The following is a 14,113-nucleotide window of genomic DNA, read 5'->3' as shown; positions in this document are numbered from 1 at the left end:
GAGCCTCCTCATCTCTGACACTCTCACACACCCAACTGTCTTTCCTCTCTCTCTCTCTCTCTCACACACACACACACACACACACACAGAGATAGAGAGAGAGAGAGAGAGAGAGAGAGAGAGAGAGTCAGCCAGTCTCCAGTCAGCAGCAGCAGCGGCGGGCGGAGGAAACCAGGGCGAGCGGAGCCTCCACCACGATCAGAGACAGCGGCTGGTCGCTTGCAGCCGAGCCGAGCCCAGCCGTCATGAGCCGGTCAAAGGGAGTCGGCACCTCCGGGGAGGAGGAGGAGGAGACCGGATAGGAGAGAGACAGAGACACACACACACACAGAGAGAGAGAGAGAGAGAGAGAGAGAGAGAGTGAGTGCATGCTTCGTTCTAGTTAAATGTCTCTCGCTCTTCGTCTGCATCATGCTGTACTTCCAGCTGGTGATCATGGCCGGGACCGTCATGCTGGCCTACTACTTCGAGTACACCGACACCTTCAGCGTGCACGTCCAGGGCTTCTTCTGCTACGACACCACCTACACCAAGCCGTACCTGGGCCCGGAGGACACCAGCGCCGTCCCGCCCGTCCTGCTCTACGCCGTGGTGGCCGGGCTGCCCACGCTGCTGGTGAGTGCTCTGTGGAGAACTTCATCCGCTGGAGCCCCACCACACACACACACACACACACACACACCTCTACAGCCTGGAAAACTACTGATAAAGTTGATTTAAAGAAAAAGGGGCTTTGCATTTAGAAGACAGGACCTATCAACTTTTAACTGTAAGGATGTCTGCATCAGTTTGAGTTGATGTTTGGTGTTTGGTCATTTCTTAAGCAAAACAAAAACAAAATATAATCAACATGTCCCTCTCTAGAAAGGACAAAATGAAAATCTGACAATTGAAATTATGCGTAATTCTTAAAATCACTGTGCAAAACAAGGAATGAAATGAATGAATGACAACAGACAACAACTCGGAGATAATGAGAATATTTCTTAATGATCTCTGCTCTGGGAGCAGACTGGACTTTTCATTACTGTTTAAAGAAGATCAAATATAATGCCAACCTGTTCACTGGCACTGATGTAAACGCCAAATGAGCACGGAGTGATGAATATTGATCCTGACTTATGCCTGATTGGATGTTTTCCCAAGATGAATTAATAGACCCATTTACTTCTTTATTTTTATGGCCACTTGGGGGCAGCGCATTTGGATGGAAGCACAACGTTGATATGCATGCATCAAGATCACACTATAATGTCTTTGTGACTTTGTTCACAGGTCACACTTATATTGGAATGATGTGAATGTAAAATTTTGATTCCAAAAATTATGTGTAATATTGAAACCTGCTGTGGGGTCATTTGGAATGATCTGTGTTTCTGATCTAAATCCAATATTCACTCTCATCTAGGCTTCTTTATTGTCTATTTTTGGAGCAATAGCTGTTTCCTTAGCTGCTACTTGTTCATCAGCTGGTCTCTCGCTGTGCCTTACTGTTTGCTGCTGAGTGGGAAGGGGACGGGGGGCTTATCAGATTTTTCACTGACACCGGCCGCCTGTTGCTGTTGGAAACCAGGCAGGCGAGAGCAGAGTTTGCAGGCCACAAAAGAGAGTGAGAAGATGCTCAGAGTGAGCGATGCTTTCCCCCTGTATTGAAGTGTAGCTCCATTCAGCTGTGAGACACACTCCTCTTGTAGATTATAGCCCGAGATTTGCTCAGATACATTATTCCCACAATGGCGAGATCCCATTGAAAGCGATAGAAAAAGCCTTGCTGTGTCAGGGAGTCCAGTCAGAAAGGTCAGAGGTGAACCTGTTTGTTCAGCTCTATTGATCTGATCTCTTCACGGCGGAGCAGTGACAGATGTTTCTACTTTTAGTTGGCTGAGCTGATGAGTTCTACGCTGTAAAAAGAAAGGTAATTGATTGCTGCTATGTTAGTGTGATCTTTCCTAAAAAAAAACAAAAAAACAAAAAAAAAAACAGCCGCTGCGAATTTCTTCACCCTCCACTATCTCCAGAAAATTCCAGCATTTAAGTGGACTGCAGAGACCTCCTGACGCCTGAGTTGCGTTTCACTCTTCTTTCATTAGCTATGCTAATTACAAGCTGATTGTGCACTGAACTTGTAAAATGCTGCCGACAGGGGTGCAGTGCACCTTGAATGTTAAGTGCTGTTATTACCGCTGCAGTTGCTGCTCTGAAGCTGACATTATAGGACGATCATTTCCACACAGCGCCTCCGCTCTGGCTACACGTAGGACTGTCTGCACGCCTCGGTGTCTGTAACAGCCGCTCGCCTTCCCCTCTGTCTGCAGCGACACGCAAACATGGGCACACACACATAGAGAGATGCATGCTGGAATCACAGGAATAAGGGATTCCAACCCAGGCGTCCTGCAGCACACAGCCTCAAGGCAGCAATAATACATTAAAACAGATTTAGTAACATAAGTCTGCTTCTATCTCTTTCCCAGGAGTGCGTCTTTGATTGCACTCATCATTACCCTGCATAAGACTTTTTTGATATAATTACTTTAGGATGTGCTCATTCAGACCGACAGGGTCTCTAACATGCAGTGTTGGATGTGGACTGAGTATGAAAAATTATGCTGCAGAACAGACAGTGTCTTCACATTTGTTTCGCTTGACCAAGAAAAAAATTCACATTCCCAGTTTTTTTTTTTTCTTCTTCTTCTTTTTTTTTTTTTTTTTTCATTTCAGTAAACTAATTTGAAAATGTACAGCTTTTACATGGGAAGACACTTAAAAAGTGCAGTCTGTGAAAATAACAGGAGATTAAAGGGAAGATTAAATTATTTTAATACTGAAATGCGTATATAAATCATAAGTTTATGTCAGTCATTTCCTCATGTGTTTCTCTTATGACACCGAGTGTGTTGTTCAAAATAAATGTGCATTTGTTATCTGTTGAAGGGGCCCAGTGTTCTCTGCGTAGTGTTGCACTTTAAGGGCTAGAAGGTTGCCTGTGGTTATGTTTCTTTAGGTGTCTTTTAAGAAATAAGCACATGTGCCTGTGCTTGCTATTGGTTGTGATCTTGATGGAACAATCTGAGTCCTTAGGTCAGCCTGACTGAATTGTAATCTTATTGAGAACCCTCTCCCCTTATCTATCAATAATTACCCTTTTCCTGGAGCTTTGTCAGGTCTAGGAAAAGCCCAAGTTATAAACTAGACATATTTGAAGGATACAAGAAGCGTGGGATCCAAAGTTTTATCGGAGTTTGAATCATAAATCATAAAAAAAAAAAAAAAGTTTATCTAGCGCTCTGTTGCAGATTCTGACCTTTCTGCTTTTTAATCTGCCTTTGGGTGGACCACATACGTAAAAAGTGCCCTTTTTCACTCCCTGCAGTGAGTAAGACTGGTGATGTTTTATTTTATATTGTATTGTCGACCAAGCCATTAAAAAAAGAGAACATGGCAATGCTCCACTGCACTCTGAAACCCATAATTTCCTATCATCCTCAGCCTCATACTCGATGCTGCCCTTCTTATTAGCCTCGTTTGAGCCGATGCTTGTTTCTTAGAATTGTAGAGGTACAGCTTTGTTGGTGGCAGATAGAATGACCGGATTCTGCTTCACAGTGAATAAAAATTCTGAAAGCTAGAGTTTTACTGGAAATGACTTGTAATACACTCATCAATGAGATGTAATGTTCATCTCCACAGCAGTAACTCAATCAGTAGAGTCTTGTTATTTTGCTGCTTTCATTTTTTACTATTCAACAGAAATAATCTTCATTCATGGATAACTCCTGTTTGCTTTTTTACGGTTCAGTGACTGGGGACGTCCATCTTGTTCTCATGAACATTTCGGGCTTTGGCACAGACTTTCACTTGGCCTTGAGGATGAAGTGATGAGTATTTGTTCATCCAAGGTCATGGTGAAGGTCACAATATATGTATCAATGATTGAGGAATGTTCTGAAAAAAAAAAAAGAAATAGAAACACATCTGCACATTTCTCAGTCCTGTCAATCAAAGGGAAGGGGAGTGAATGACTATATCTCCTCGAAAAGAGTTGGTTACTGGAAGCAAATATCCATGAAGTGGTAGTTCTAGTTTGGCACTGTCAAAGGTGTGGCAGTTCCTGCAAAAAAAAAAAAAAAAAAAGAAAAATTAAAAGCCCACCAGGAGCCTGAATTATAATGATCCTAGAAAGCTTTTAATATGAAAACTCCATGTAGGAAGATGAGGGCTGCAAATTCTGGTTTCATCTGTCCCCCGCTGCCTGTCAGCTTGTCAAACCTTTATATCCACTTATGCAAAAAATTATTTCACCCGCTGGGGCAAAGTTTATTTTTCATATTTTCCATTATCCATCCCTGTAAGGGTTTTTCATTTTTGTTGACTCTTTGCATCTTTGTCAGGATCTGCCTGCTCAGAGAAGTCCTTGGCCATGTTGGTTTTCAGTCTCTATGACTGACGTGCCTAAGCATGATTTTTAAGTCATTTGCCATTTGTGGGTTAAATGCATTGCTTTTTTAGTTTGTTTTTTACTTACATGGTGTCAGTCACTTTGCATGGCAGTGGAGGACACACGGTAGATGTTATTCCCAAAGAGAAGAAGGGCCTGATGTTTATCTGAGATCTGGCTATCACTGCGGTGCTGCTTAAGTATGACGATATGCAGTCCTGCTGTTTCACGGTGACTGATGGATGGAGTTTTACTTACTTATCTGTGCAGGAAATGTTTGTGTTCATCCAACCAAAAATATTCCAGTTTAGCCTTTTAAAACATGAAAGGTGTGAGGTGTTGTCTATTTGAAGTGAATCTGCTTCAAAGAACTAATTTCAACTGTCAAAATGAAGACCCTTATGCTGCTCAGAACAACAACATCAGACAAAGTTTAGACAACTGCTACTTTTAGCCTTTTTTTTTTTCATGACTTTAGGGCTTTATAAGATATAAACAGGAAGAAACATGTTGCCATGGAGTCACATTCAGCCAGAAACCCAGATGTAATGGTGCTATTTTGTTGCTCTTTATCTATTATACTTTCCTCTATTACATTCACCTGCAGTAAGTCACCTGCTGCTTCAAGTCACTTTTCACGTTTTCAGTAAAAACGCTGTAAAATCTAAACTAAATCAATCAAGCTTTAGTTGCAGCGAGTATTTGTTAATGCATTAATTTCAGAGTCTGAGTTCGTAAAGATTTAACCAATGACCTTGTTTTTTGCTTTTCCTGTTTTTGTTTAACATGCCATTTTTTTGTGAGGGTGGGCTTAAAATAGAAACGTAGGTTGTGGGAGCTCTAATGCAAGCTTATCTGCATAATGATGCAGCTTATTTCACTAATTCAAATTATTTACACTCAAAAACTAAAACTAAACCAGCTGATTTGAATTGTTCTGAAGTTTATTTATAAACAAGCAAACAAATTTATATTTTATGGGACGTATTTAGCTGTGACATCATAAACCCATTCAGCAGGAAACAGGATGGTGATCATTAATGACCAAGCAGGTGTCTACACTGGTACATGGTGTTGTTATAAACATGCTGTAAAACTCAAATGCCAGCACTTGACCAGACCGCTTACCACGACACTTACAAGGGTGAAATAAGCGGCTGATCCCAGAGGATTGTGGGAGAACTGACATTCCGACAGTCATCAGACTGGGGCAAATAAAACGTCTGTGTCACTCCCTTATGCTATGTATAAAACTGCTCAGGTGTTTACTAAAATGTAGGTTATTCCCTGTCAAACCTTTTTTTTTTTTTTTCTTGCTCTTGGATTAGATGTTGGCTTTGTAAGTGGATTTAGTAAAGAGACAACAGTCAAATGAGCGGATTCTCTAACCCATCCAGACATGAGGCATCCTGCAGAAACTGTTCTGAAAACTCAGCCCTGATTAAAAACAACCTCCTAATACCAGAGGGTCCTCTGAAAAACTATTTGCTCACTAAAACCTTTGTTACTCAGCATCTTAAGCAGATGGAAGAATGAAATGAAAATTCTTTGAAGCCTTAAGCCTTTATTTTTCTTCTCGAATCATGGGTTTTGCTTCAGAAATGTAACATTGCCTGGGAAAACAGGCACATTTAGCAACATTCTCAGTTCACTTCAACCATTTTAGGTTGAAGTGAACATTAGGTCAAGGTTTTTTTTATTGGAAAAAAAAAAAAAGCTAAGTAAAAGTAAATGCAGTAAAAGCAAAGGTTTACGGTATCAAATGGTTCTGAGAAATAATGAAAGAAAAAACAACAAAGGATTAGCTACAGCATTACACAAGGTGAATTTTTACCCCTATCTATCTCAAATCAATCCAGCATCTGTGGGACGTGCTGGACAAAAAAGTCTGACCCATGAAGGCACCACCTTACAACTTCCAGGACTGAGTCTCGGTCCAGATACCACAGCTTCAACAGATCAGGGCTGTTTGGTGACAAAAGTTGGACCTACACAATATTAAGCATTAAGGTGGTCACAGTGTTATGTCTAATTGTTGCATTTATGCCAAATGGCTCTCCTGCTCTTAATGTGTCGATAGCTATAATATTATATTAATATTTTTTCATTACCTCTCTTCTACAAAACATTTGGTAATTCAAAATGCTCTGTCATCATCCATTTTAGGACACATGGATTTTTAACTCATCGGAGCAAGTTTTGATGCCTTTATGAATCCACCCACATCTAACCCGGTGGCCTGGAAAGTGAACACTAACATTAAAATCTACTCACGGCCACAAGATGTCAAAGACAGATCTCACCTCCAGAGTGCTCCATTCTTTCAAATTTACCGAAGGGGCACTTTCCCTATTACTTTCAATTACTGTTTCGGCAGCTTCCACGGCGAACTGAGCAAGTGTAGAAACAAAAAAACACATGCATGTATTCCTAATTACCCCACTTATCCAGCAGAAGACAACGGGGTGTCCATAGTTTTTTTTTTTTTTTTTTTTTTTTTGCAACTTAAAAATAAGGCAAACACTGAGGCGCATCAAAGAACATTGGTTCCTACTGTTGCTCCACTCACTAAAATGTTTTCTTTCCAAGAATAAAAATGCCATAGAGATGGATGTGCATCTGCACAGCACCAAGGCTGGCAGAGCGTCTCAGCCCTGAAAACTCTGCAACATGCCTTTGAAATGCTAGTAATCCGTTTAAACTGCATTCATTGTTATTAATGCAGTTTGATTATCTTTTTCCCTTTTGTGAGGAATGCTATACCAAAGATAATGGGCTTCAATGTGAACTGGCACTTATGAATATTTAAAGTTTTGAAAAACTAAAATTTAGGAGTCCTCCCAGCCTGATGTACAAATCACATCCAAACCAGTAATAAGAAAAAGGGGAAAACAACCCTTCAATTTGGTTTTGGTCCACAAAACGCTGACATGAAACAACCAGAAATAAAGCTCCCACGAAGAAGAAGAGATGCTCCCTCCCACATATTCTGCAATAGACAATAGACATGAAGGGAATGCAGATGAGAACCTGCAGTCCTGTCATTACAGGTTATGCTCTAAGTGTTGGAGGTCATTGAAAAACATGAAGGAAATCACAAACCACGGTAAAAATAGACAGGTATTATGGCAGACTTTATAAAGCAGAGCAAACATGGGGCTGACTCAGTGCGTTGGAATACACTGAATATCTAACAAAATCTATCAAATGGCAAAGAGGCGTTTTTACTGATAACTGATTATATACCAGGTATCAGCCAGTGTATGCTCTCACCAAAATGAAATTGGTACTGTGCTCTTCATAATGACTTTGCTGAATTGATTTGAGAGTGTTTACGCAAGAGTCTTTCCTTAACGAACAGACACTTCTCACAGCAGAAACAACACTGTGAGGCCTGATTACGATATGATGCACTTGATTACTGGGAAGGTTCTCTGAAATGTCTGGCTGTTTCAACTGCTGCTGCCTGTGGATTTAAGAGCACAGAGTGCGCTTTGTGAAGGATGAATAAGAAAGTAAAAGAAAAGCGATTGTGTCCTCAGGCCGCACCCATTACTTTCTATCTGCTACGCAGCCCTTCCAGAGTCCCATGAACATTTTACAGAGAACATCTGCATTGGTATGAGTAAATGTTGCTGGTACAGCTAAGTGGGGAACATTTAACTTAGCAGTTATGAAACAAGTCAAATGACAGCTTTCATCAATTTGTTAATGTACCAGGCGTATTCTTCCATAAATGCAGAAAGAACGTGGTAACTTTTTACAGAAAGTAACACATTCCAGGCAGGCGTGAAATGGAGCACACTTTCTGACTCCATTCAAGGTTGCTTGTCCATGCCAGAACGTAACCACAACACAATACAACATTAGTTACAATATGAATCTGTGGCAGATTTTGCAGCTCAACTTATATGCTGCTCAATCAACACAGAAGAAGATCGAATTAGTCTGCGATACTCCTAAAAATACTATTAGCAAAGAAACTCATGCTTCATTTAGACTTTTAATTCATGGCTTCATATTTAAGTCCTTCTGAAGTCCTGTTATTGGAAAGCAGCATTTGGAGCAGTGACACCAGACCAGAACAGCTGATGATCTGTATTATGAGATTTCATGAAAGTTTAGATTTAGTTTTTTAGTTTTTTTTAGTTTAGGTTTAGATAAAGGTCATTTCCTACTTTGCCTTGAGATTTTATAATAATCAAAAACTATGTGGTACCAGATTGAGACAACATCTATTTCAGTGACTTTGGGACGAAACAATCTTCTCACATTGGACTAAATCAGACATTTATACTGATTTCCTGGAAAATAATGTCCTTCCTTTACTGTTTCTGGTTAGTTAAGAAAGGTCAAAAGTGTTAACAGCTGGCAAAAGACAGAGGGAAATTTAAACAAGAAAGACACTCAGAGAGCTCAGTGCATCACTAAGGCCCATGTCTAACAACACACCACGGACTTCATAGAAAAAAAATCAATTTCATAGCAAATGAGTCGGGTCCGCCCTGAAAATCTAATGACCCGTGCCCCTTCCCTCCACCACGTTTGTTTTGTAATCCTGCTGACAAATGAACAGAAACAGGACAACACATAACCTCCGCTCTCCAGAATTAACTAACTGGTAAATCAACCTGCCTTACCTTTGGTTGAATCCTGATGTCCGTTCAGAAACACATGACTGTAAATTGTTCCTTAGTTATGTGAGGTGGCACAGCACACTGGTGTCTTAACAGTTGAGGTAAAACCCAGTAGAAACTATGCCATTGTTTTTATTATTATTATTATTATTATTATTATTATTATTATTATTATTATTATTGTTGTTGTTGTTGTTGTTGTTATTATTATTATTATTATTATTATTATTATTATTATTATTATTATTATTATTATTATTAGTATTATTATTATTATTATTATTATTATTATTATTATTATTCCAGCCTAAAGATGAATGATTAGTTGCAAAAAAAATAAAAATAAATATATGATATGTTTTTTTCTTTTTTTGTTCTTTTTTTATCTATAAGACTACCAGAGCAGTAACCTAAGCTCATCTGACCTTATATATTTTAAAAAGAAACATGATAACGTTAGTCTTAGTAAGGTTTTCAGTTGGTATCTCCCAACAGCCCAGAGGGGCAGCCGAGTCAAGTCCCCTGACCATTCAATCTGGACCAACTTCATGAATCTATGACCTCTTGTATGCAAATGCCCCCGTCTGTTATGAGCACGAGAGTTACGAATTCCATCCGCACTTTGGCTACAGGGGTTTCTACAACATCAAGATGTTTAAAGTGATGAGAGGAGGAGTTGCTTAGCTGAGAGCTGAGAGAGACACGCGCCAAACTAACACTCTGCATTATAATCCATAACCATTCCATCGGCTAACCTTCTTATCTTTCTTACTGTAACCATAGTGACAAGGGCAAGGTAAGTTAAGTTTATATTTTAGAGTGAACACAAGAAATTTGTGCGACAACAAAATGGACCAGACTCATTGACTAACTCCCCAACAACAAACTTTCGCCCTGCCTTTTGTGCCCTGAAGATAATATCTAACTAGGCCGGTGAGCAGTGATAGCTAACATGTCTTTGAAGTCATCAGGTGGGAACCGCCTTTCACCGGTGTTTCATCTAGTTAAGCCCGCAAAACCTCCAGGAGGCTAGACAGTGATCGCTGGCGTCCCAGAGTCACCCCCCTAACGCCAGCCATCACCGCTCCTCACACAAAGACAACTATCTCAAACAGCACTACCGTCAACTACTCTGACCTCTCACCAACTGCACCATTGAAAGCGGGGTGGGGGTACAGACGCTGGTTTGGGCAGGGGGCATGAAAGTATAGAGGGTGCAGGGTGCTTCTTCCTCTATATAGTGCCATTCAGGCACAAGGCCAAAGTGCAACAAAAACAAACAAACATAAAAACTAATTTTAACAAATACATTTTAAAGATTTAGTATATCATAATAGGCAAGAAACTGCAATAATTCAACACAGTAAAACAAGTAAATTCAGATGTTCCAAAAGACCTGAGCAGGCTGAGTGCATAACTATATCAGATATGTTTTTGAGCCCAATACATTTTGTGCTTTGTAGTCAGATTTTAAAATATATGCTTTGATACTCAGGCAGTACAGTGATTTAAAGACCAATGTGATGTGCTCCACTTTCTTCTGTGTTATGGCAGAAGCGTTCTGGATGAGCTGCAGCTTTGGAAAACACTGTTACAATAGTCAAGGCTGCTGGGAATAAAAACTTAATGTTAACTTAATGTTTTCTTTGACACTGTTTTGACAGAATTATCTAAATTCAGGCCCCAGTCTGTTGCTACATTTGATTTTAGTATCATGGATTCAAGGATTCTGGGTTCAGTTGAAGAAAACTGTGGCACATCCATACATGGTTCAATTGTTCATTGTGTCTGTTCAGTGAATATAAAGGTCTGTCGTCACCTGGTGACACTGTTATGTAGAGTTGCATGCCATCTACATAATTAAGAGGAGAGCTCTTGTAACGTCATAATCTCAGCAGTGGAAGGACATGTTGATGTTGAATAGAAGAGACCAAAGAATGACGCCTTGAGGGATTCCACATGTGATATTTATTCGCTTAGATTTATAATTGCCAAAAACAAAGTAGTCCCTTACTTGCAAGCATGATTTCAACCAAAGGAACACTGTCGGAGAGTCAGATGCTATTTAATGTTAAAGTGCTTTGAATAAAAAAGTGAGCTCCACTAACATCAAGACTGATGAGTCATTGTTCAGTTGAATGTCATTTAAAACTGACACGGCGCAGTGCAGACTCAGTGCTGTGGTCTGAATTTAGAGTGACAGGCAATTAGTGAATTGTTTTGAAGTTGCTGAAAGTGCAGTACGTCTGTTGCTGTCGTTGTCTTTTGAGAGTCATATCCAAGGGAAAAATAACCTGTAGGTTTGTTTGGGTTGGTAGATTTGATAGTCCGTTTCACACTGCTACCTTTTAAAGTGGCAAACCTGTAAATCCAAAACGAATGGGGGTTAAAGCACCAACCTGAGATCAATTAGAGGGGTCAGACATCATCAACTTCCTATTACACTCACAGCTGCGGTTTATTTTTGGTGAAAAAAAATCAGCTTACTTGATTGTTTATCTGATTATTTGATGGTAGCTGTGTGGCTCAACTTCTAAAGCTTGTAAAATACACCCTCTATTTAATAACTGTCAAGGATACAGTTTGTATCTAATTATGTGATTATGACATTTTGGAAAACTGATCAGCATGATTATCACGAGACAACGTTTGAAGTTACAGAATGAATTCTTGCAAAGTCACGGGTGATTATCACACATAAGCGTTTTTATTTAAGGCTTCATCCCTCAGCCCTGGTTTTAGTCGAAGCGTTTTCCAAAACAAGATCCATTTATCACTGTGGACTACGGAGTCTGGAGGCGTCATTCATGCCTCAGTGGCTGAAAATGAAATGCTTTCCTCCACTTCTGTCCATGAAGTCTCTTTTTATATCAGTGCACCCAGAGGCCTCCTCTGTTGTTCATATATCAGGCACTGTCTCACGCAGTTCACTTAAAACTTGTTGCCCAGTAAATTTGTAAACAGAGACATTTATCGGGAAGCAGGCACACTGATCAGTAAATTCTCACCCAAATATTGGTTCAATGTCAAGTGGCTTTTCCTGTTGGCTACACTTGCCATGGCACGCTGATGAAGATAGATCACCAGGCCTGACCTAGATCGGTGTGAAATTAAAAGAATTTGAATTTCTAAGGGAGAGTTTTGGTGGAAGGAAAGTAGAGGGGTGAGCAAGTTCAATCCTGATCAGTGGAAACACTTGAGTAAATAAGCAGCGCGGGTCACTCTGGCCTTGTCATCTTGACTTAGCCCATGGAGAGTAAGCTCTACAGTGAGAGAGATAGAGACGGAGAGCGAGGGCAGGGTGCTAGTTAAAGGACTAAACAAGCAGCACATTGTCACTGTGGCCCTGTCAGCTCGTGTTATGGCCGAGCAGAAAGCGGGACAAATGGCTTGCGGCTGTCACACTGCTGCTCAGGTTTTTTGGAAATCAGTCGGCTCTTCAGCTCAGTCTCAGTGATATCACAAGAACTAAGTTGTGTCTGCTGAATTCCCTAGTATACCAAAGAAATAATAATAACATCTAAAATCTAAAGTAATGACACTTTATTTAAAAAAAAAAAGAAAAAAAGTGTTCTGCTTCTGGTGTGAAAGCAGTGGACTGACTTTTAATAAGACTCAGCTTGAACTGAAGAAATTTTTGATTGTTAAATCCATGTGCTGATCATGAACTGTTAATGAAGCTTTTAAGCCTTTATAAATGATGTATAATGTGACATCACTGAGTTGCCATGACAACAAACATCTCCACAGGAGAGAGTATATTTTTGCCCGATACTGGTAGAAAGCAGTAGAAATAAGATGCGTGAGACCTGGGAAATATAATCACTTGCTTAGTAAGCATCTCTCACTGAAGAGGTAGTTACATTAAAGGTCCCTTGTATTGTCTCCAACTCATCCACACCCACACATTACATCTTTTCATATAAAACACATCTAGAAACAGAACACAAGGCAGAACAGTTTAAGAAGCCAGCATGAACAATTCAGATATATTTCCTCACTTGTCAGCTGCACCGCCTACCAAACTCCATGACCAAATCCCCCAGGTAATCATGGGTGTGTTTAAGGTGTAAAACACCATTAACCAATCAGAGGGCAATCATCAAATCCCTTTTAGAAATGGGTGGACGTGATAGGCCTGAACGTAAGAGGAAATCATTCTGCTAACAAATCTACTCCTGTGCAAAGGGAAAGTATCTGGACAGACCGTCTGCAGCAGCAGAATGAATCCATTAACCTGGAACCTGGATCAAGTGCAAAATATTAAACTGAATAATAAATGCCAGGTACAACATGGCAGGCATATTGATTTCGTGGATGTCTCTATGCAGCTATAACCGACTAGCATGATGTGTGTAGGTGTGCGTGTGTGTGGTTTCTCGGCTGATTTAATGAAGGTAAACACAGTAAGCGGTTGTGTGTAATGGGGCTGGGCTCTGGCGCTGCAGCCTCTCAACTAATAATGGCCAAGATCAGTTGTGTCTTCCTTGGGTCTTTGTGGCGCAGGGTAAATAAACATCAGGTTCAGTGAACTGTAGCATGTCGACACGTTCTGGTTTGTTTGTAATAAGCCGGAAAACAAAATCGATCATCATCCGTGAAAGCGCTCATGGAGTCAGCAACTGAGTGGTTGATAATAAACAGCAATATATTACTTATACTATGTGCATTATGCCCTCTCTAAGTCATTACTGCTCTGCAGCAGCGATGTTCTCTTATGCACCAGGTGCCAGATTGCATATGAGCAGTGGAGCTCTTTGGTAATGTCATATTTTAAGAGACCTTACATAATCCAATTCTCATGAAACACATTTCTGATTCTGGGTTTATGTAAAGTTTTCGAGAATTAGCCTGATAAACTACTGTACTGTTCATATGAGACGCAGTGAGGAGAAATTCAACTTTTCAGGAAGGAAATGGTGTGATTTCATCTCTCACTACTCTGTACTACTACCACATTCACACAGTGCAGAGAGGTGATGATGTTACCGAGCACGGCGGCTGCTGGCGGGCCGACGGTGTTGCTTGGGGATGGGTG

General features: G+C 40.3%; 1 protein-coding gene across 1 annotated transcript in view; it reads left to right on the top strand.

Annotated features, from left to right (window-relative positions):
* Positions 1 to 381: 381 nt before the first annotated feature.
* The window catches only part of plppr5b (phospholipid phosphatase related 5b), a 71,006-nt gene continuing 57,274 nt past the window's right edge, over positions 382 to 14,113 (top strand). Inside the window, exon 1 of the mRNA XM_029529393.1 lies at positions 382 to 615. Coding sequence (XP_029385253.1) covers positions 412 to 615 — 204 coding nt within the window. The 5' untranslated portion in view covers positions 382 to 411. The remainder of the gene's footprint in view (positions 616 to 14,113) is intronic.

The sequence above is a fragment of the Echeneis naucrates genome, chromosome 20 (genome assembly GCF_900963305.1).
Source record: "Echeneis naucrates chromosome 20, fEcheNa1.1, whole genome shotgun sequence".
Classification (NCBI taxonomy): Eukaryota; Metazoa; Chordata; class Actinopteri; order Carangiformes; family Echeneidae; genus Echeneis; species Echeneis naucrates.
The sequence above is the reverse complement of the archived record's forward strand: the minus strand, read 5'-3'. Positions and strand labels throughout refer to the sequence as shown.